A 23,014-nucleotide genomic window follows, 5' to 3' on the forward strand; every position below is an offset into this window, starting at 1 on the left:
GGGATAGTAATCGGGTGTGATGTTGTGGTCTTTAGGGGAAGACCACAGGAAGCACATTGTATTCCTTTGAACAGGATGAAGCCTTTCACATGATTTTTTTTTTTAAAAACTAATTCTGTAATCTTGATCTGTTATCTAATAGCAGGAAGACTCCCTCAACTTGAAAACATATTTCAACTGCTCAGGGAGCAAAAGACTCCATCTTTGTCTGTCTGGAGCGCCCTGGCTCTGCCCCTGGTGCCTTGTTTGGCAGATGCTTGGGGGTTGCTGTGCCCAGCACCATGCATTGAGTCACCTTTAACTTGCATGAGGGCTGGAAGGTTTTTCCTCTGTTGCTGTTGGCTTGCCTCCAAGGTATATTGTGGGCTGTGCAGTGCTTGCCTGCATGGACCTCCCCTGAACTTCCCCTCCACTGTGTCTCTCGTACCTGATAAGCTGCTGCAGAGCAGCTTCCCACTGCTGCTTCCCACTTGATGAAATGTCCGTAGGGCAGTCTGTTGTTCATCGGTCCTGACTGAAAAGCTGACTCTTTCCAGAATTCACTGCGATTTCAGAGGAATTATAAAATACCTTTAAAGTCAGTGGCTTTGCATCTGGACGATTGATTACTATTTTTTCCTTCATCCTGCTCGCTTTTCTCTTAGACTTCTTAGGCATGTGCAAATTATAATTTAATTTCCTCTTGAATTTAACAACTTTAAAAGGACTAAAATCAGCTGCTGGTTGGAGTTGTGATTGGAGATGCAGAAACTTTCACGCCTTTGTCTTCTACAGCAGATAATGCTTCAAGTGCAAAGGAGAATGGGGTGGAGGGCTGTACTGTAAAGCAGTCCACTGCATGTCTGCAATCAGAGTCCTGTTTCAATCCCTATGGAGTAATGTTTTGGGATACCCTTTTAATCTCACATATAACCCTTTAGCTTTTAAAGAGCACAGCAGAGCCTGCTTCGTTTTCTTGCCAAGTTTGAGTTGCACGTGCTGTGGTCCACAGGCCCAGAGAGTGGCTTTTCTGCCACTGCCCTTATCCCTGATGATTGTAACCTGGTTTCGGTGCAACACCTCTGTCTGCTTTCTCCTACTAACTTCATGCCCCCCTTCACACTAATTTGTATGGGTTAGAAACCCTACAGAGTTAATTTTCTACTTGCTGGAGAGATGTAGTCCTAAATTAACTGAGGCAAGACAGATGGGACTCTGTCAGCCCTGCCAGTTTTTCATATGCCGGCAGCCCATCAAGGGTAGAAACAAGTCTGGTGTCTTGCCAGGATGAGATTGTTAGTGTATTGCCACAGGGTGGCAAGATTCAGGGGACACAGCCTTAGAAAGTTGGGCTGTAGTACTTAAGGTGTCCACAAAACAGGTAACACGCATACTCCACTCTTTTCAGAGGTTGTGGGGTGGTGCAGCCACACAAGGACCTGCTGCATGGCAGGGAGAGCCTGTGGATTGACTATGACCAGCCACACAGAACTGGGATGTCCTTGAGCATCCCTTAAGTGTTTCTGGGCATGGAAGTCCAGGGAGCCTGGAGCTGGCTTGCTCATCACCTGGCTCGGCTCCTCACTGTTGCATCCTGAAACTCTGGGGGAGCTTGAGCTCTTTTCTTGGAGGTTCTTGAAAGAGAAAGAGCAAAGTGCTACAAACCACAACAGCTTCCACTCTAAAAATACCATAAAAGGCTGTGTCCTTAGAAGCTGGGCATAGGAGCAGTTCCCACCCACATTACAGCAGCATGAGTCACCAGGCTATTGCAACTGCTTTCCATGTGGATGCCCGGCTAAAGATGCACCGAGGAACAGGGGGAGGAACGGGAACTGCTCTGTAGTGCTGTGGAAGTGGTGAAGTTACAAAGAAGAGGATGACATGCAGGCACATGTGAACTTGACCTTTACTTTCCTTTTGTCAGGTTTTTGGTTGGTTGGTTGGGTTTTGTTTGTTTGTTTTTTGGAACTTCCAGCAAATGCTGTTTGCTGATGATTTGAGCCTAAGGCATTTGCAGCCAAGAGTCTTCTGAATATGCAGAAACCCCAGTTTGCTTTTAGGAATCACAGTAATTGCCACACGAATAATATGAAGCTGGAAAACCCCTCTGACATGGAAGTACGTTTTATTTACTCTCTTTAAGCAAGCTTTTTCTCTCTCTATCCTCCTTGTTTTCATCTTCTCCTCATACTTGGAACAGAAATGGGCTGTGTGTTCTTGTGACAGATGGTATAAAAGCACATCTCCCTTGCACTGCTTGCTGCTCTTACCCATGCTTTTTATCCAACAAGCAGGTATTAGAGAGTAAATTAGGATTTGTTTAGGTTCCTTTCCTGAGACTCCACCCACCTGCCCAGGCCCCAGCAAGGCTACGGTTATTGTTTTCCCTTTTCCTTCCCTTCTGCTTGACGTCTTGGCTATCGGGCTTTACCGGAATAACTTTGTCAGTGAGAAATTCTATAAAAAGCTTCCTTTATTTAGACACCGGCCCAGTAATGACATCACATGGACACATCTTCCAAGTTCCACCAGGCTGAGCGGACAGAGGGAGGTGGTGGCTGTGAAGCTGGGCCCTGCCTCTTTCCCAGTACACCCCTGTGGTTCTGCTCAGTGGATGTCCTTCGAAATTACTCCAGGCCCCCCAGCACACTTCTGCATCTCCTTTAGGAAACTTTTTGGTGGTATAATATGGTGTGGTGGTCTGGTTGTCTTCCTGCTCATCCCTTTCAGGTTAGTCCTCTGAAGTGCTTTTTGGTGGGTACTCACCCTGGCTTCTCAGGGAAGTAGAAGGCTTGCACACTCAGTCGCTTCGATGCCACTAAGTTTTGCATCAGGCCAGTTTTAATTAACTTTGACAGGAAAGCAGGTGGACTAAAGGTACGAATGCCTACATTGACAGGCATAAAGAAGTGGGAGTGGGCATGTATGAGATGAACTGTTTATTTTATGGTGGAGAGAAGGAGGCATCTGGGGAGGGAGCAACAGGGCAAGAGGTGGCCACCTGGGCAAGGTTTCTGTACCTTCTGGAGAAGATATTCCTGGAGAAGTTATGTGGATTTCATCTACATCTTTGGAGGAAAAGGCATGCTGTGGTGTGCTAAGCTTCCCTTTGTACGTGCTTAGTTTGTTAAAATGTTATCACATGCATTTCCTTACCTACCTGCAGTAATTCCTGGGTATTTTTCTGTATGATCAATTAACCAGAGCTTATTTAATCAGTGGAAAGGTACAGAAGTCTCTGCTGGGGGGCATTTAATTGACCTTCCTTAATTCTGCTCACACTGGTGTTGAAGGAAGCCATAAGGTTGCTGTACATCATGGCTATGGCCCTTTAGAGCTGGGAGTTTTTGGGCAGCACACTATCCACTTCTGTCTGTATATAACACAGATTTTCCAGTCCTACCTAGTTTCTGGGTCACATGAGAGGCGTTTTCCAGCCCTGTGCTGATACTTGCTCTGCACTGCTGCTCTCTTTGTTGATGTTTTCTCCTTCCCACGTTCACCACCTCGATACTCCAAAGTATTAAAAAAACCAAAAATAAATCCATATTGCACAAATACTTTGCAGCTTGGTATGTGTGGCCAAAATACTTTGTTCTCTTGAGAAAGTTATTTTGCAAAGTTAGGTGGTGATAGAAGAAAATACAGATTTGCAGGTGCCCGTTTCTGACAGTATCTTGCCTTGAGGTAGCACAGAAAAGTGGGATCTTTGGGGGAGCAAACAAGATCTTTTCCTGCAGTCTCTTGCTGTGTTCCCTGGCAAAAAAATCCAGTGTTCAAAATATAACCTTAATTAAAAAACAAACAAATATGTTTTTACCATTGGGAAGTGACATCTGATAATGTTTTCTCTAAAGAAGGGGTGTGGGGATTGGGTATTTTTAGCTGCAGCTATTCTCAAGTTGTTTTGTGACCTTCTGCTATTAATACATTTCTTTAACACTTTCTTTAGAGTTTTGGTAGTTCCAGAAGATTTTTCAGAGAAAGATAGGGGGAGAAAAAGAGGGAGAAGCAGTAGAACTATTGAAATCTGTTTTCTGTTGGATTTGGGTGCCTAAAAGGGTTCAGTGTTAGAGTTGGGTGCATCTTGTGAGAGACCTTTCCCAGGTGAGAGGGGTGGCTTGTGCTTCGGCTTTTCCTCTGGCCTGTGAGCAACTGTGAGATTGGCACTGCCTGCTTCTTGAAAGCAGTTGAAAACAACATCAAAAAAGTGAATTGGGACAAGATTTTGTAGTTGAAGGGGGAAAGCTTGGACAGAGGAATGATGTGCTAATGGAGAGGCTGTAGTCCAGGAATCTCATGGGAGGGCAGGTGTAAGGAATGGCAGTTTAAGTTTCAGGTCTTTGTGGTTTGGGCTGTGGCTGACTGTCTGGAAGCTCTTGGGATTTACCTGCAGATGTTGTCTCTGAGATAAGAGAGCCAATAAATTTCCGTGTGAAACCTGCAGGTCGTCATGAGCCTGCTGGGCTTCTCCTTGCCTATTGTTGATAGACTGAAAAGCCAGCCAGATCCTGAGAGTGAAAGAAGCTGGTCCTGGGCTTTTGTGAACATCAAAGAGGCCGTGAAAAAGCTTCTCAAAGAGAGGCGGTATGAAAAGGAGGAGAGGAGTAGTGTTTTCAGGATGGGTTGCTGATGCTGTCTGTCTCCTGGTGGAGATGATCTGGCTTTCCAGAGTGAACAGCACAGTTAGGTGTTTCCCCGAGCTTCCCTCTGATGGCACTGTGGAAGAGAAGCAATTAAGCTGAGTATATAAATAATAAGGACACTCGATGTGAGGGCAAGTGAGCAGGAGTAAGATGGGCAAGAGGTATCTGTGCTGCATCTGTGGTGTGCTGCTCCATCACAGTGGGCATCATGGAAGATGAACCCAGTGGTGGGCTGGAGAGGTGTTTGGCTTAGGCTGAGCCTGGAGAAGGAAAAAGGAAGGTGTTTTAAGTTGTTGTTTACTTGTTTCTATTTATTTTATTTTTCAGAACCCAGATCAGTTATCAGTGGTTTCTGCTAATCGTCAATGAATGAAATGAGATTAGCGAAACAGTCCCTGGACTGAGGCTGTTTTGCTTTCCATCAAATCCTTTCATGCTGTGGTGCCTTTTTAATGACCACAGGCACTGTCAGAAATGACAGACCAGCCTACTGAAGGTGTTGACACTGCATGTGGTCACTGGTCCAGCCTTGAGTCAGAAAAAAAAATGGTTGCAGCTCCCCCAAAAACCGAACCCACATCCTGCAGCCGCTGGCTGGGGACGGTGGACTGTGGGGGTGTTTGCAAGCCCCACGCTGCTCTGGGGCTGGGCAGGACTTGTCCCAGTAAAGGGGATTTTGCTTGAAAGGGGTTATGGATCATTCAACATTAGAAACTTGCTGAAGTGGCCTTATGCCAAAGTGATGGCCAGAGTTAAAACCTGAGCTTTCTGAATGAGATCACCTGGGAGCTTACAAGAGGAAAGAGTGCAGGGCTGGTGCTGAGCTCCTGCCGGAGCCTGTTGTCTGTGACTCTACGTTTTCCCTTGTGTTTATTTTGGGGCATAAAGTGGTTATCTGGGTAATGCTTTTGTTGCAGGGAATCCCTGCATGTATATGAAAGCTGTTTGGGCTTAGCAATGTCTGTCATGGGCAGATTTCAGTCAGGAGTCTGCAAGGTATCAGCTTGGGGCGCTGTAATGGAACGTTTCATATCTTGAATAATACTTAAACTTTTGATGCCCTTCTTAGGGTTTAGGACCTGACACTTGATACTCTGGCTGCTTAAAAAAAGATTAAATTAAAAATAAAAGGTGACTAAGTATTGCTTTTTTGGTAAGCTTGGTACCCTGTTTCCATGTGACACTTGTGTTTAATTCTTTATCATCACTCATTAGCAGAAATGCCATGGGCTTAGTGCCTGGTGTGAGAGTGTTTCCTTTGGTTGCTGAGTAAAGGAACAACATCAGCAAGAGTGGAAGCTTCATTTGGGTGATTTGGGGATGAAACATGGTGATAAGAGATCTGGCAGGAAGGAAGTGCAGTGTGTGGTGAGAAGGGCAGATTCTCAGAGTATCGTACTTGGAGTATAATAAAGCAGATACTCAGAGGGTACAGAGTCTCTTCTGGAGATGGTTTGCAGCTGGAAAACACGGGCAGCCACTTGAAGCCAGGTCAGGGGTGCAGAACTGACCCTTTCTCTTCAAGCCATGCTGCTGGAGCATCATCTCCTCTGCAGGACCTGTAAAGTGATGGAACGTGTACTGGAGTGTGCAGTCCCCAGCAGGGTTGGGAAGGGCAGGACCAGGCTGTGCCTGGGTCCAGGCTGGATTTCCTGGGTGGGCTCTGAAGGACCTCTGTCTCAAATCACCCCCTGCTGCTTATTGTTGGGAGTGAGCCTGTTACTCTGCTGAAAACCCTTCCAAAACAGGGAGGGCAGAAACAGTCTGGGAAAGCAAATACTTTCTGATAACGGTGAGCAACAGTACAAGCTTTTGTTTGCAGTCAATGGAAGGAAGTGGGAGAAACATGTAATAGCTCTAGGACAGCACAGGCTTTACTGCTGCAAAAGAGATTTAGTGCACACATTCATCTAGTGGGTCCTAGGAGAGGAGATATCCGTAAGGAGAGGCTGCTTGGAATTGGTGGGAAAGGCAGAGCTTTTGTTTTGCTGCAGCTGTGCACCTACGTGAAGCAGATGCTAAAGGAAGGTCTGTGACCTGTGAGCCAAAATGGGAATGCAGGTCCAGGCTTATATGGCAAATGAGAGCTGGGGAGATGAACTTGGTTTGTAGTCAGGACAAAACTGAAGCAACTGTGCTTTAAATTAAAGGGAGGACTCACAGAGAGCCTTCTCTACTCAACTGACAGTGATGATAAAGAGTGAACCAGCACTGAAAAGATTCTTCCTACTGAAAGACTTGAGGTTGTGTAAAAAACAATGCAAAAAGCTCCCCTGCAATTGCTATTCAATTTTGAAGTTTTACCTTAAGGCCTGCAGGGATGTTCTTACTCAAGGAGGGATCTTATTCTTTGTGTTGGACCCACGCTTAATGTTAGGAAAAAAAGTGCACTCCACTGCCCTCAGATGCTTATTTATTGGCAACTTTTCTTTTCCAAGCTTTTTTGCACAGTGCAGAGTTCAACTGTCCTTTAGTAGGATGCATTCAGCTCTCCCGGGTTTTGATCTCCGAACAGGAAGATTCATTTCCCAAGCTACTGAGGAAATCATTATTCTGCTTGCAAGTGCCTTTTGTAGCAGTTAACTGAAATTTTGTGTTTCTAAGTGAGCTGTCTAGTTGTTGCTTTGTTGGGTGAACATTAAAACATTTTTAAGACAAATGTATCTTTCAAGTTCAGAATAGTTTTGGGTTCTTTTTCTTTAGCTGAGCATGTCTTTGGCTAAGACTGCATCTTAAAATGTAGGTGACACTTGAGTTGTGTTCGGTTTTTTCCTGGGGAGAACATAATTTCCTGCTGCTTTTCTGGATGGCCTTACATGGCTCTCCATTGTACCAAATGCTTGTCTTTATATCACTGTCACGAGCTCTCATGTACCTAAAGTTCTCCCTCTGCTTTTGATCTCATCGCAAAGCAAGGTCCAGCTTTCACTGGAGAAACCCTTCTCAATCATTTCCATTAATAGACTTGAGCCTGCTGTGTCCCTTTTGACTTGCTTTTATCCCCCTTCCATTGCTGTTCATTATGCACATCAGAAATGCTGAGGACATGCAAAACAGTAAATGTAGGTGATAGATCCACTGTGATTCTGAGCATGGGTTTTTCTGAAGTTCCTCACGTTGCTTTTCGCAAGTATGTTTGATCAAAGGTGCCGAATGCCTCTGAAAAATCTAGAAATGCAAATATGGCATCTGGTTTGATGTCTGCCCATGTCACCTGGCTCTCTCGGTTGTACATCCCCTTGGGTCCTGGGCTTCATGTTGGCAGGCACCTGCAGATGGAGGTTCACACTGGTCCTGCTTGGGGCTCTCCATGCACCACATGGAGCTGGGTTCCAAACAGGGGGCTGGCTCAGGGCATTCATTGTGCTGCATTTACGCCTCTGAGTCCTTTATGATGTTAAATAAGGATTGAGCCAGATAATGTGCTCAGGTGTAGTGTTCTCCCCTCATAAACAAAGCTGAATTCATGCCTCCTTATGGTGATCACAACATCACAGGTGGTTTCCAAACCAGGGATGAGGAAGACACAGACTTGAAAAACCCAAATTTGTGGTTCACACTGATTGAGGTGCCCTAGGGATGCTGGTGGTGTACACTGTTACATGGTGGTACATGCCATGAAGTGTGGCAGTGTTCTGTCACCTCCCTGATGGAGGCGTACGTGCCAGGGCCTTGACCTTGCTGCTAAGGGTTGGGGGAAAGCCTTGCCATTGTGGTAAAGCCTGGGGGATTGGCAGTGTGGTGATGTCATCAATCCTTGCCAAGCCTACAGAGTGGTGTTTAGCTAATTAGGAAATTCCCCAAGTGCTGAGGGTGTGTTCACAAGCAAAAAAGTGGTGTTGAGGTCTTTGGGGTGAACATGGGGCTGGTGGAGGAGGAGATAAGACTCATTTTATTCCTCAAGCTCCAGCTTGGCACCAGCTGTTTACATTCCTGCGTGGGGGACCTGCAAGGCATTGCTCTGGGACTGGGCACTGCCAGCTGCAGTCACAGGGAGATGTGTGCCACGCTTGTGGTTGGCTGGAGATGGGTCAGGCCACAGTTTCAGGAGCACTGGTTTGGCTGTTCTGATGGTAGGGAGCTGATGCTGCTTAGCCCTTGTTGCTGCCTGGCATGGCACCTCACCAGCTGTCTGCTACCAGCGTTGGAGCTTTGCCAGGGACTGGGAAATTTGCATCTCCTTCCACACTTAACTCTTACCAGCATGCAACACCAACCTACCCAGCTGTGTTTTCACCAATCCTCTGAACATGAAGTCATTGAACTGATAACTTCAGTGCAGAAGCTGTTACTGCAGTAATATGGGTTGCTCCAAAACATCAGTACCATTTAATTTTCCCTGGCTGGGAAGTCGCTGGTCTGTCTTTCAGCTCCAGTGGCAGGTCTAGTTTTACACTGACCACGGTAAAGTGGTAACAGCCTAACACATTGTGAATTGTAAGGTGTATTTTGGAGTCCTAACCAAATGACATAGGTGTTGATTTCAACACTATTAAAAGAACCCAAGAATCTTCCAAGTTATTTTTATATTGACTTGTAAGCTGGCAAGCTGCTTTTAACAGGGTGTCCTACATGACCATTCCATAAGCTGAAGTATTACCTCTGCCTTAAGTCTTCACCTCTGCTTGGATTTTATAAACATGTTTTCCACTAAGAGAAGAGGAGAGGACTTCCTATGTGAAAAATTTCCTCGAAGGCAAGACAACCATTACGGGAAGGGAGAATTGGTAACAAGAGGTATGGAGTAGGCTGAGGTACTCAACAATTCCAAGAGAATTAAATGTTAGGAAGAAATTCTCTGCTCAGGGAGCGGTGAGACATTGGAACAGGTTGCTCAGAGAAGTTCTGGGATATCCCATGCCTGGAAGTGTTCAAGGCCTGGCTGGCTGGGGCCCTGAGCAACCTGGTTTATTGAATGGCATCCCTACCCATGGCAGAGGCATTGTAACTATGTGATCTCTAAAGTCACTTCTAACCTGTGATTCTATGATTACATTTTCTTGTTTAATAAAATGTTGGTTTTGCCTCCCCCCCCCCAAAAAAAAAGGCAAAAATTCCTGTGTCCCTTAAACGGGAGTGATTTTACAGGTTATCAACAAGCAAAAGGGAAGGGAAAGATTATATTATAACTAAAAAGATTGCTTTCATACTTCTTAGAAAAGTTGTGTATCCTAATGCTGTCTTGCACGTAGTTCAAGGCTGTAAAAAAGTTTTGGGAGACATTTTCTCAGTCCTTTCCAGTGTTGGATCAAATACTTCTTATTTCTCTGAAGTTTTCTATTGCTGGATATGCATGGGGCTTTGGTAGAAAAAAGTTAACAAAAGTTCACCCATTAACATCCAGAGATGCTGCTGGAAGGTAATGCAAGTACAGGGGACAGCCAGCAAAATGGTTTGGGAGTGTCCTCTGCAGAGGCTGCCAAATACAAACAATTTACTGCGGAGGTTCTGTATTTGGAGGCAATGTGAGCTGATTAAACTCGTTAAAATGATTGAAGGAATGAGGGTGGTACTCGGAGAATGTAATTTAAAACACATTTTTCCTAGGGGCTGGGCATTAGTCTGGGTCAGCCTAATGGCTGAAGCTGCCTCCCCTCCTAAAAATGGGGTGCAGCCAGGGGCTCTGGCAAGCAGTGCAAGACTCACTCGGTCAGCATAGGAGCGTAAGTCTCACTTTAACTCAGCTTAGATATCTATAAGTCATTTCCCTCAATAGTTATTTTGGACAAGTTTTTCATGGAGAAGCTGCCTCTTGTTAGTGGATTTATAACTTCCTACTCCTTTATTTCATCGGCTGTCCCAGTGACTTTATATAATGGTACATTTTGTACATTTGTGTTTCAAAAAAGGTGCTGGCTGGCTGTGCCAAAGAGAGCACAGGCTGCCGACAGCATCATAGCTTATGTTTGCATCCTTGTTCTTTGGGATTTGGCTAGGGACCATCGTGAGCTCTACCGTGCCCAGGGTGACATCTGGGGTATCAGGCAGGACGCATGTCCTCACCCTGCTGCTTCGGACACGTGTTAGGTGCGGGTGGCCTCTAACTGACAGTGCCTGCCAAGCCAAAACCAGGAAAAGTTTTAAATAGCAAAAGAAGATGCAAGAGGAGCCTTTAGCTTACCCAAAATTGCCAAGTATAGCTGGAGGGAAGAATGACAGTGGGGATGGTAAAAAGGAAAAGTGTTGTGTCCCTTGGTGTTGCTACATTTACCAAAAGGAATAAAATACAGTATTTTAAGAGGAATGCATTCCAATGGAGAATGACCATCATTGTAGCATCCTTTAGTTTATAGTTAAAGAGAAGTAAACTGCTTTTACAGTCTTAAGCAAACAGAAGAAGCCAGTTCTTAAGCACTGTGTTTATATAGTTCCTTTCCAGGTCAGTGCATTACCCGAAAAAAGAGGATTTTTTTTGGTTTTGTTTTCCCTCTGGCTTTTTTTTGGCCTTTTTATAGCCACTGGAATGGAAGAAGGAGGGAATGCAGAGAGAAAATTAATCTTCAATTCCCAAAGCAGCATGTGGACTTTTGCATTCTTCAGTTTACTTCTTTTTTTAAAACGAAAAATTATTTAAATAATGATGCTTTAAAAAAATAATTCATGCATCTTGAGGTTTTTGTGCAGTCTTCTGTTTGGCTTTCTTTGCTGTTGTTTTCTGTAGAAGACGAGTTCATGTTAAAAAGAGCTTAAAAAGTGTTCGGATGCTCTTTTATTCCCCGTGAGGTCTAAAAATAGAAGCTGACAAAGAATTGCTTATAGACTCACTGCTCTGCTTGGAGGGTTTAGCTTATGTCTAAAGCTGCATCTTCTGACATTGCAGCAGCTGAGCTGTGCAGAAGCACTAAGCCTGGGCTTACCCAGCGTAAGCAGGGAGGAGAGCAGATCCCTATATCAGCCCTCTTGCTTCTCTCCTCCCATCTCCATCCTTGGGCAGAAGATCTTAACCTGACCACCAAGGCACAGCACCAAAAATGTGTGGGAAAATGAGAGCAAGACGTAAGTACTGCGAGCACAGGAAAAAGGATGGTGGGGACAGGGTTGAGGTTTTATTTACTGTCAGTGCTACCATCACACTGGTTGTGATGAGTGGATGGGATGGCATGTAATGGCGATCTTACATGGTTTTAGTTATTCCTATAAGTAGAAGACTTGGTCAATGTATTTGGGTTTCTTGATACTTCCGTAGTCTAGTGACAAAGTATTATTATCGTTGTGACCACAGCGTGCCACTGTACTGTAAAAACTTGGTGCAAATTGGGAGAATAGAGGGAAATGTGTGTAATCTGCATTATAATGTGTGTTAGCCACATTATAACCTACTCAGTGATCATTTACACAAAATGTAATCTGTGTTATGGGTTATTTGTTTATAAAGGTGGCTACCTCTGAAAGAGTGCAAGGTCTTCTGCACTTTGGGGTCCCCAAGTTGTTGTGCCTGGGTGCTGGAGGGGTGACAGCAGGGAAATTCAGCACAGGACCGCCCAGAAATGTGGGGATAGCTTCATTCACAGGTGCTTGTGTGGGGAATTAGAGAAGAGGTGGCGATACTGAAGTGGCTGCTCCTGACAGTGAGCTGTGCTTCCTCTCCCCGTGCTTGCTGGTTGCAAACAGCGTGTCGTGTTTTGGGGTGATGTCTTGAGTTTGCACTTGTGAAACCAGTGCTTTGCTTCTCTGAATTGCTGAAAGTGAGAACTAAAACCTTAGGTTTTTTTATAAACAATAGCTATATGTTGGACTCTGGTGTCCTTTGAACTGTGTTAGCTGTTTGGATGTATCAGGTAGGAGCTGCAAGGGCTGGGAGGTGACTCAGGTGGCACAACCAGGGCCAGCTGTTCTGCCATGCAAGTCAGTGCTGCTGTATTAACCATCTTAACCTGACCAAAGTCCTCAGGAGTGGCCTGGACGCTCCCTCCATTGCAGCCCTTCTTGGTGGCAACATGCTCTTAGATCAGCTGAAGTTGGGGGTAATACTGTGCCTTGGACTTAAACCGGGGGTATATTCTGCTTGCTGAGTGGAAGTTGAGTTGCCGGTACAACGTACCTGCTGGTACAAAGGTTTGCTGGATTCTCAGTCCTGTGGGGGAAACCCCTATATCCCTTGACACTCAACCAGGCCAGAAAAACCACACCAGGGTTTTTTTTGTGATGTGGATGAGCACAGTTTACCTTCTGCCGTTGGGTCCCCTGTTGCTACAACCTGTTCCCTCCCCACCAGGCTCAGATGCTGCCTTGCTGCCCGCTCCAGTGGGACCTGCCTTTTCCTCCTTGTGGAAAGACCCCTGTTCTGGTAAAGGACCGGGCCTTCATCATGCCAGAACTGCAAAGCTTACCAACTTATTTCCTTTGCAGTGAGCCTGGGGGACGAGAGAGCACACGTGTGGATTGCCTCCTGCCTTGCCTTTTCTCCCAGCCACCTACAGTGAGCTCTCACATGCCAGAGAAGCGGAGGGTGGAGGAGAGCCGCTGCACAGAGCTGGGGCAGCACGAATGAGCCAAAGGGCATTTGCCCAGTGCACTGTGGCACCCCACAACAGGGACAGATGGCTCCTGCCAGGTAGATACTCACAGGGGAGTGGACAACTCCAGCTGAGCTGATGCATCTCGGCACCTGATACAAGGCTCAGGTAAGGGAGCTTGGAGCTGGGCTGTGTTTTCATCCTGTCTTTTCTGAACTCAAAAAGCAGCTTTGGAGCAGATAAGAATCACCCTGAGAGCCATTGTGTGCTGTGGGTACACATGCTAATAAATCATCAGGATCTCATCTGCAGTGATGCTGAATCCCCTGGTTTGTTGGGATATTGCTGATGGCATCAAAATGAGTTGCAGTTCTCCCTTGGGTGTTCGCAATATCTCTGCTGTAGGAGGTGACCATGTTTTTATCCAGCACAGCATCCTGTGCAGTTTCAGATACAGTGCAAGTTTACTAGGACAGGACCTCATTTGAATTTTCTGTAACACATCTGTGATTCATCTAAAGTGATCTATGTGCAGTCATTTTTAAAGACCCCAAGACAGTTAAAACATAAACCTCCCTGCAATTCAGGTTTTGCTCCTTATGCTCTTCAAACAAACAAAAAAGCTTGTGTGCTCTTGGACTGTAGTCAAGGAAATAAACATGCAAACAGGATGTCCTGTATCTTGGTTCATCCTGCTTGGTAGTAATTTCATTCCTGAAGTCATAATTCACTTTGTGGATGCAGGTCTTGATTTCCGTTCCAGTGGCAGGATTTTAAGCGTGAGCCAGGTTTGGGCTAAGGTTGGTGATACACAGAGCAGAGTGATGTGTTGTTTTGAAGCTGATGCTTGGCCAGGATGTTTGCAGTCTGGGTTTGTTAGTGAGAGAGGGGCTGCAGACGGGGATCAGCAGAAATGCTCGATGCAAGCACATGGAATGTGTTGTCCATTTTGGAATAGAAATTGGGTTGCTAGTAAAAAAAAATACTGTGGCAGCAGCAACACTGGAGGTGGAGATACTGGTCAGTCTTGTACCAAGACCTCAGGAGCAGCTTGACTTCCACGTGGGGGCTGGTTCTCACGAAGCAGAAGCTCTGCGTGCAGTCAACAGCGTGTGGCCTTCACTTCCTCGTGCCATGCGTGCCAGCTCCTGCCTGCAACAGCCCAAGGCCCCTCCTGGATGTCTTGGGAAGCTCTGAGGTTTCCTTGGGCCGTAGTGATGCAGTCCCAAAGCCGTGCTCATTTTGGCTGTGCTTGGTAGGTACGTGCAGTGGTTGTAACTCTGCAGCTTTGCTTCTGAGAGGCTTTAAGCGTGTGGGAGAAGAGCCTCTGATGACAGCTCCCCTCGGCTTGCAGCTGCTGACTGTGCCTGGTAAATTTTACCAGGCAACCAGGATGGGCAATTTGCTCCCAGCCATGAGTCTGTGTGGTTTGAAGGGTGTCGAGGTGCATTTCATGGACTTAAAAAAAACCACGATAGGGTTTTTTAGCCCTTTGTACTGCTTTGCATGCCCAGGTTTATTCCATGGCGTGCAAGTGCTCGAGTCACAGCTAATACTGGCTTTAAAAGTGAAAGCAGTGCTTTGCTGGGAAGTGATGCAGACTGCAGGTGTGAGTCGTGAGAGGGTCTCACCTCCTAGCAGATGTTGTATAAGCATTTTCATTTGCATAGATGCATAAGCCTTTCCTTTAAAACTGTTCCCTAAAGGAAAAATTGTTGGCTTATAACATAGATAGCTAAAGACATAAAATGCTGTGTTAAAATGTTCTTTTAAAATAGAACATGAAACAGGAACAGCGACTTGTTGAGTTTCAGCAGTGGTGGATGTGGTTGTAGTAAGTATATACCTTTTTTACTTTATTCCACAGCAGTAGTTTCAGTCTGATAGAGGCCAGAATAATGGTGAAGTACAGTGTGTCAAAATGTGCTTTTTTTTTCTTCTCCTAGCAGCACTCTCTATTTAAAGGTAAATGGGCACATTCAGAATGTGAAAATGCGTTCACCTAAAACCATTTCTCCTTTTTCAGTGACCTTCTGCCAGATAACCAGAACAGATAGTCTTAATCTCAAATGGCTTGAGTAAATGCTGTTTTACAGTACAAAAGATTTGAAAATTGGATTCCAGAATATTCTCAAATCCAGCCCAGGATTGAGAACATGTTGCTATGCTATGCTTCCTAAAAACAGATTTTACTGATATTTGCATTTCCAAAAGCAAGTACTGGCAGGGCAATTGCTACTGGATTTATAAGCATGAGACAGTCGTGACTGGGGGTGACAGGGGACATGTGTGTGTGTCCTGGGCTGTGTCACAAGGAACACTGTTGCTGGGCCATGGGAAAAGTTTGGTTCTTCGTCTGGGCAGCGAGCAGGATTGCAGCAATGGCCTGGGTGACTGATGGGCAGAGGCTCCCATGCTCCCAGCCAGGCTGGTCCCACTGGGTACCACCTCACATGGGGCAATGGGAGCTCAGCAGATTTGACTGGAAAAATATGGGAAAGGTTATAACAGTAAATCTGCTTTTTGGAGAACATACACCAAGTCTTGGATTTTTGATGCAGACACCTTCTTCCCACTGCCAATGCTTGAGATTCCAGCTGGTGAATTAATTTAAGGAAAGTTGTTTTCGTCCAAAAATTTGGTATTTTATTTCAGGTTTACTGATGGCTAGACAGTGTTCCATGGGGGTAGGTAGTAACATGCATTTTCATTAAGCATCTTTAAGCTTGCTCTTGCTGGGATTAATTTTTACTTCCTTAAATTGTAAACTAGAAGCTGCAAGTTTTAGTGTGAGATGACAGATTGTGGGTGTTTTCAACTTGTCCTTTTTAGAAGGAACTACTCAATAACTTTGTTTCTCAGTTGAATTTAAGTGTGCATGGCTTGGAGCTTTCTGTTGCTAATGTCCCAGTAAATTTATGTAATACCATTGTCGCAGTGCTCACGTTTTCTTACCATTCCTGTTCATAGAAGCTTCATCTTTTTTTTTTCCGTGGAAAAAAAAAATCTGTTTGCTAGGAAAATACAGTACTCACCAGAGAAAGTTGGGTGTCAGGCTTGAGAAAATAATTTGAGTGGTGTTACAAAAAAAAAAAAAAAAAAAAAGAAAGTATGCAGTCATACATAGGTATATGGAGAAGCATGGCAAGTACAGCCTGTTCCTTTTCATAGGAAGCCTGTTTATATCAAGGAAAAAAATTATGTGTTTCTTCAAACCCTTCAGAAAATAAAATGTCTCAGTAGTTTCCATGTACACAAGGTGTCATTTTCCTCAAGCAAATGCTATACAGCATCGTGATGTCAAACTACTTTGGAGTTTGAGTATGTGCAGAATGAAATAAAAGCAATATCCATATTCAATATAGGCTATTACAGAGCTAAGCTGTACTCTGTTCCCTCTCTAGAGTACTTTGAAAATCCACCTACTTGAGCACAGCTCTGTCTCTGTACTCCACCAACCAGCAGTATTGTGATCAGACACTGAGGCTGCTGCAGCCACTTGCTATCTCCGTCCTTCCCACTGCCATCAACCATTTTCTCTGCTTTCAAATTTTTTCCTAAATTTGGGCTTTTGTACTGTTACAGTAGAAAGAGAAAACAACTGTGCATACTCCAGGCATGAGATGCAAAACTGGCTCGTTTGCACCAGTCTGGTGTTTCTGGCTGCAGAGAGGCTTTTGCAGAGGTGAATGCCAAAGTATATGTGTTCTTGCTACTCTTCCTTTGATTATTCTATTACAGAGCATGGTCAGAGATGTTCAGAATAGCTTTCACTTTGTAAATGTCTTGAAAAATTTCCCATTTAATTTGACGTACAGTTTATTTTTGCCCTGTAACTTGTAGAATATTTGTAATTTTAGCAGCACATAAAGGACATCATTTGAATTTTTTGGCCCCATAACAACGAAAAAAACAGTGTCAGAAGTGGGGGAATGAAATTGCCTTTGAGTTAAACTTCACAGGAGAAGGAGGAGATGCAGATATATTAGGTGACACTGTGAGACCTTGCTTACTCAGACCTTGCTACTTTGAAAAATTAAGCTGTGATTAAAATGTACTGAGCAAAATTCACGCTTGAAGTAAGAGCTTCAGCTTGGAAAAAAAAAAAGAACAAAATACATTTTAATATCTCTACCCTTGTTCTGTTTTGATTGTTGAGTCCATAATGGGAAAAGATAAACCCATTCCTTTCGTGAATTTGAAGAATTTGCTTTTTTCCAAGGTCTGTGTGGATTAGTGTCAAGTAGTGCCATGCCTGTGCTGTTGGCTGATAATGGGTCACTGAAGATCTGTCCTGATAGCCCTGATTATATTGCATGTGGTATAATATTTCTATCACAGTACTGGCAGTTCGGAGTAATGGCTGCTTCCAAAATGAAGAGTTAGGGAAAAATGGATCTCCCAGCCATCTCCATCCATGCCTGAAAGACATGGCAACAAGCAGATTGCATTAAGGAGCTGTTCAGATGAGCTAAATAATCTCTTGCAGATGTCTGAAGGTGTGGAGAAGTGGGCTGAGCCTTGGAGAGTGCTGATGCTTTTGCTCATCATATCTTCCCCAGATCTTTTCCCCTCAAGGAATAATCACATCCTTCAGAAGATCCCAAGGTGACGCCTTTGGCTGCTCTGGCTTGTTTAGTGGCAAGCACCACTGCTGAGATGCAGCTTCAACCAGAAGCTGGGGTAGGCTGTCCTGTGACAAGAATCGTTAATGTTCCTCCTAAAGGGAGGTCCTCCTAAAGGATGGCTCCAGGTACCCATCAGAGAGCTGCAGTGGTCCAAAGATTTGGGTAATGTGGCCTGCAGTGGCCTGGCTTTAGCCTCCCCCTTGCTCAGGTTGGGTTATGTGGTTGTATCCTCGTGCAGGGAGTGGGGAACTGGCAGTCCTGCTGTGTGCAGGCAAGCTCTGCAAATGCTTTGTACAGTAGCTTTTCAACCTCAGCCTAATTTTAGCTATTTGATATGGATGGGAGCTAAAGTTGTCAGCAAGCGTGTTTTGTATTAGCACTTTTCTAAATACTTCTCATGGTGTCTACACATTTATATATCTCCTTTCTCCCCCCTCCCCCTCTTTTTTTTTTTTCTTACAGCTTCTGATATGAAGAAGGATATAGAGTCTTTAATAGCCCAGGAAAAAGCAGAGATCGTTGCCAAGTATGAGAAGGTACCAGCCTCGAGTCTCTCCCCAACATGCTGCCTAAGGCTGAAACTATTTAGTAGATAGGAATGCTTTAAGTAAGAATTGCTTCCCTGCAGACATCGCCCCAATAACCCTCACGCCATCAGGCTTCATGCCAGTTCTCCCTGCATTCTTCTGCCATCACAACCCCTTTCATTATATCCCTGGAGTTCCTTGAGGATCCTGCGTGTGCGCTCAGTACAGATCCTGAAAGATGCTCGGCTTTTAGTGCTTCAGTGGTCCCTTATAATCAAGAGAGCTTGTGCCTGGCAGCCCCCTGGTTTCTCAGGCCCTTCCCAGCCTGTAGCAGAGGCATACCTGGAATGTTGGATAGGCTGAATTGTCCATTTTTCTCTTCCCTGTGTTGGCTTTGTCTCTTTAGCACAGGTTTTGCATTTCTCGTTCTGTGCCTTTTAGCAGGGGCTCTAGGGGCGGGATAAAGTCGTTCCTGATGCTGAGACCAGCTCACAAATGTCCTTTCTGCTTTCAGGGCAGACAGGAAGGAGCTCCGATTGACCACTGGGAAGATGCCGATTTCACCCTGTATAAAGTTACAGACCGGTTTGGATTCCTGCAGTAAGTCTTCCTGCCCAATCCTGTCTCCTCTGGCCTCTGTGTGTATGCAGACCATCCTTCTGCACCGACAGGCCCAGCATCTTTCCTATAAGCTGCTCTGTGGGGTTGGCTTGATCAATCCCAAATGCAAGAGGAAAGATGAGATGGAGTTCCTTCCTCAGCTGTGCATGTTCAGACACTGATGCTTTGAATCTGCTCTGAGGCGAGGCTCAGAAATGGTTTCCTATCACAAGCCTGGCGTTAGAAGGTGCAGTCTGGTGCTCCTGTGGCTCCATGAAGAACCACGGTCTGTCACAGAGGGAGAGGCTCTTGTGTTTGCACCTAATGATTCAGGGAGGTACAGGAAGAGATGAGACAAGATATCTGATCATCTTTGGTTCCCTTAGGAAATCCTGAACCGAAGCACGGCACAGATGAATTAGATGCACGCCCTGTGCCTGGGAAGAATGCTTAAAAGAACTATTTCTGTTCCAGATTTGAACAAAAGCTATAATAGTAGGCGTTCTGTGTGTAGGAGTGGGGTTTGAACCAATTGCTGTCCAGAAATTCCTCTTCCTTGCACTTTTTAATTGCTGATAATGTGTGTATTGAAGAGGAGCTATATGCTTGGGATTTCCAGTTATGTCCAGTGCTTGATTACCCCCCGGGAGCTCCTGTTGGGTAGTGGAGTTTCTTGCCCACAAAGTAACCAGTGACCCCTTGCTTTTCCAGTGAGCAGGAGCTGCCAACCCGCACCGCCTTGGAGGAGAAGGTGAGAGCTGCCAGCTCTGTCATCATGGATGTGGCATCCTTATCACACCATCTGGGGAGGGAATGTTTTTTGAGGAAACAAGTGTGCAAGTGAGAGCAAAGCAGGCAGCCAGCACCCACTGGTCACTGCTGTTCGCCCAGAGGTGGGAACTCTGCACGATGCCTGGCTGTTGGAGCTTTTTTTTTCCTGGGTCAGGCATCTCTTCCTTCACACTGCACTGAAAAAGCACCTTTTCGAGCAGTTTTGGGCTTTTCACTCTGCTTTGGCACAGTGCTCAGCAGCTGTGGCTTGAAAAGGGGACTGCATGTGCAGGGGAAAGAGGTCACCTCCATCCTCATCTGCCCTGAGATGAGAGCGTGTCCTTTGTTGGGATCTTCAACAGCATCACATTTCTGCCAGTCTCATACAGTGATACAGTTTGAGGCTAGCTGAACCTGCAGATATTTTTACTGTCAAGGAATACTCCTCTTGGAAATGCTTTCTCTGTGTTAAGCCTGTGCATCTTGTCATTTTTACCATTGCTGCTTTTAATGACCATGGGTTGAAATTACCAGTTTCTGCAAGCAGCAGTGGATTATTCCATCTCTAATGTGAAGTCTTTGTATAAAAGTTTAAACCTAAGAGAATGAAGTTTTGTGTTTTCAGGAGGTATTTTCTGGGGCTGTTTTTTCTTAAATTTGTCTTCTCTTCCCTCCACCAGCAAAAACAGCAGGAAATTGAACGTGTGGACAAGTGGCTTAAGATGCTGAAGAAATGGGGCAAATACAGAAACAGTGACAAGGTAAGGAGGAAAAGAAAGAGCATGTGTGTGGAAGAGCAGATCTGATACATCCTTATGATGAGTCTGGCTTTCAAAAAGTTGATAGAGAAACCAGAGATCATTTGAACATTGCTTAATTCTACTTGTTGGTCTTTAATATTTTAAACCTTTCCTTGAAATTCCTGTGTTACCAGTTGAGGGAAAAGTCCTGTTCTGACTTACATGGTTTTAAAAAGGGTTTCCTAAACGTTGCTGATGTGTTTGCACTTCTGCTTCCCTGTGCAAGCAGGAGCACAGCAGAGATGTTTGTGTGTCCAGCTGGGTCCCTGCTCTGTGAGACCAGAGGGCAGTGCACAGCACAGGTTGCTTCTGTGTCTCCACCTCCTGGGAATGATGTGGGAAATGTGACTGATACAGTCCAGTTGATCTTCATTGTAATTCTCTTTCGAGGAAGAGTTATTTGTCTAGATCATCACCTGGATTTTGTATTTTGCTCCTAGCTGTGCCTTTGAAAAGCCTCTTAGGTGTTAGCTTTGGGTCCACCTGTCTGTGAAAATCAAGGATGGAGACAGCCTTCATGCTTAGCAGGAGTTGGGTGTTTGTCTGGATTGCTTTTAGCTCCTGCTGAGAGCCCTTGGGAGAAATTTGGGCTTGGTTAAAATGGTTATGCAGAGAGAAATATCTCAAATGAGAATATTTGCATAGCTGTAGGGATAATGTCGAGCAGAGACCAGCCATCAGGAGGGATTTCCAGTTCACCCAGCTGTAGTCTCATCCTTTTAAAAAAACAAAACCAAAACCAAAATCATCTTCATTGCAGCAGGGATGAGGTGTAGATGGGCTTGGGACTTTTTAGTCTTTTTGTTTACTTCAGAGTGGTTCTAATTATTTTGTTCATCGGTGCTGCTCCACGGGCAAAATTGGAGGCTCTCCTGTGGCTTGTTTTTTTTCTAATTAGAAGTTAGTACTAATTGGTTAGTGGCCTTGTGGGTAAACCACTGAATTCCAGGAGAGTGCAGGGAATTCCTTTGGGTCCTGGAGGATGTTTGGGGTGCGTAATGAAGAGTGTTTTTAGCACACCTTGGCTTCCCTGGGTGAGCCGGTGGGGACAGACAGAATCTATCATGAGGGGTGTGAAGCAGTAGGGATCCTCATCTATTTTGGATTTACTTTAATAATTAGTGGGTGTGTTAAGCACACTGTGGCTGACGTCACTCAGGTCTGCTGGATGGCCAAGGGTTAGACCGGCAACTGGTGTTTGAGGGTCTTTGGGGTCAGAAAATCACAGAGCTCTTGTAGTGGAATAAAGGACGTTATTTATAACAGCCCGTAAATGGTCAATGACTCTTGGGCACAGAGATGGCATTGTCTTCGTGCTGGGGGACTGGAAATGGCTGTCCCCTCTCCCAGCAGACAGAGAAGCAGTGCTTGGCCCCAAGCAGGGAAGGAGCAGTCTGGTGACCCTGGAGTAGAAAGGAGCTTTGGTTTCAGTCCCATCCAGCCTAACTCCCTGCTGCCTTGTGCCAAGTCAAGTGCAGGCAGGGAGGTCTGTAGCGGCCACACAGACCTTCAGAGGCACAAAAGGAGTGCTTTTAAAAAAAGCATAAAATTAGGTTGTACCTTTCACCTGGATGTGCAGCCCCATGCTCTCATGTCAGGAGCATGGAAGCTGCTTGGATATTCCTGCTGCCATGGCTGGATGCAGTTCAGCTGTGGCATTTCAAGGACCTTATGCTGGGATCACAGTCATGCCCTTGAGATGGCTGCGTTTTCTTTTCTAACTAAAGTAAATGTGACAAGCCCTTGATCTGATTTTTCTAAAGCAGAGTGGGTTGGTTTTGTTCCCGCTCTGAGCACTCAGGCTGACACATCTGCCTTGCACGTTTTCTTCGGGTTTGTCTTTGCCACTTTGCTGACATGATAGAAACCAGAGTGTCACAAGACAGCAGCTCCATGTTATTTTAACAGTGACTAGGATGTCATCTTCGAAAAATTCCTCTTACTGAAGACAGGAATCTTCCCTTTGATGTTCATTTTGATACGCTGTGCTATATTAGAAGGAAAAAAGTCGTGTTGCAGGAACCACAGGCAGTTTCACAGAGAAGCTGCTCTGAGTTTGACTGCATGAATGATGTAGAAATCCATCCTGTTTTCCAGGCTGGGATTTTCTGGACTTCAGGACCAACCTTTTGAGTTCCAGTTCACATGCTGGAGCTGGCAGACATGTGATCATATTGAGTACTTGATAAGAGGGACTTAACCAAGCAGGCCACTGTGTTTTGCAGCATCTTAGTACCCAGTCAGGGCTTAGGTGGTTGTCTCAGTGTCTGTGTTGTGAAATGTCCACAGGAGGGGGGAGGTTTTGTACCTATCCAGGGCACTGACCCCAAAGCAGCCACCCATCAGTGGGCAAAAAAGCAGCTTTTTCAGACCCCTGGCATGAGCCATTGCCAGAGAGCAGCAGGTTTGGCTTTCTGTTCCCTCACCTGCAGCCAGTGTGCATCCCTGTGTGCTGCTAGTTGCAGTCTGGGTCTTGTGACTGTCACAGATGATAGGAAATCAGGGTGAAAAAAAGGGGAGGATCTTTTACAGTTCCTAGCCCAGAATGGCCTGACTATGCCTAAGATAATTTCTGGCATAACCTGTTTCAGGATGAGAAACAAA

The 23,014-nt window shown here is 45.3% G+C and overlaps 1 protein-coding gene across 3 annotated transcripts in view; it reads left to right on the forward strand.

Moving 5' to 3' along the window:
* LOC114064816 (USP6 N-terminal-like protein) overlaps window positions 1–23,014 on the forward strand; it is a 78,371-nt gene that overhangs the window by 33,299 nt on the left and 22,058 nt on the right. For 2 of the 3 annotated variants that reach the window (XM_027898187.1, XM_027898189.1), the window contains 5 exons: window positions 12,978–13,252; window positions 18,175–18,248; window positions 18,754–18,839; window positions 19,551–19,590; window positions 20,291–20,371. In XM_027898187.1, coding sequence (XP_027753988.1) covers window positions 18,183–18,248; window positions 18,754–18,839; window positions 19,551–19,590; window positions 20,291–20,371 — 273 coding nt within the window. In that variant the 5' untranslated portion in view covers window positions 12,978–13,252; window positions 18,175–18,182. Of the gene's footprint in view, window positions 1–12,977; window positions 13,253–17,343; window positions 17,362–18,174; window positions 18,249–18,753; window positions 18,840–19,550; window positions 19,591–20,290; window positions 20,372–23,014 lie in introns of those variants that run through there. The other variant, XM_027898186.1, reaches the window with a different exon arrangement.

Source organism: Empidonax traillii, unplaced genomic scaffold, assembly GCF_003031625.1.
Source record: "Empidonax traillii isolate 1590-97213 ecotype Southwest subspecies unplaced genomic scaffold, ASM303162v1 scaffold583:size513456, whole genome shotgun sequence".
In the NCBI taxonomy this organism is placed as follows: domain Eukaryota; kingdom Metazoa; phylum Chordata; class Aves; order Passeriformes; family Tyrannidae; genus Empidonax; species Empidonax traillii.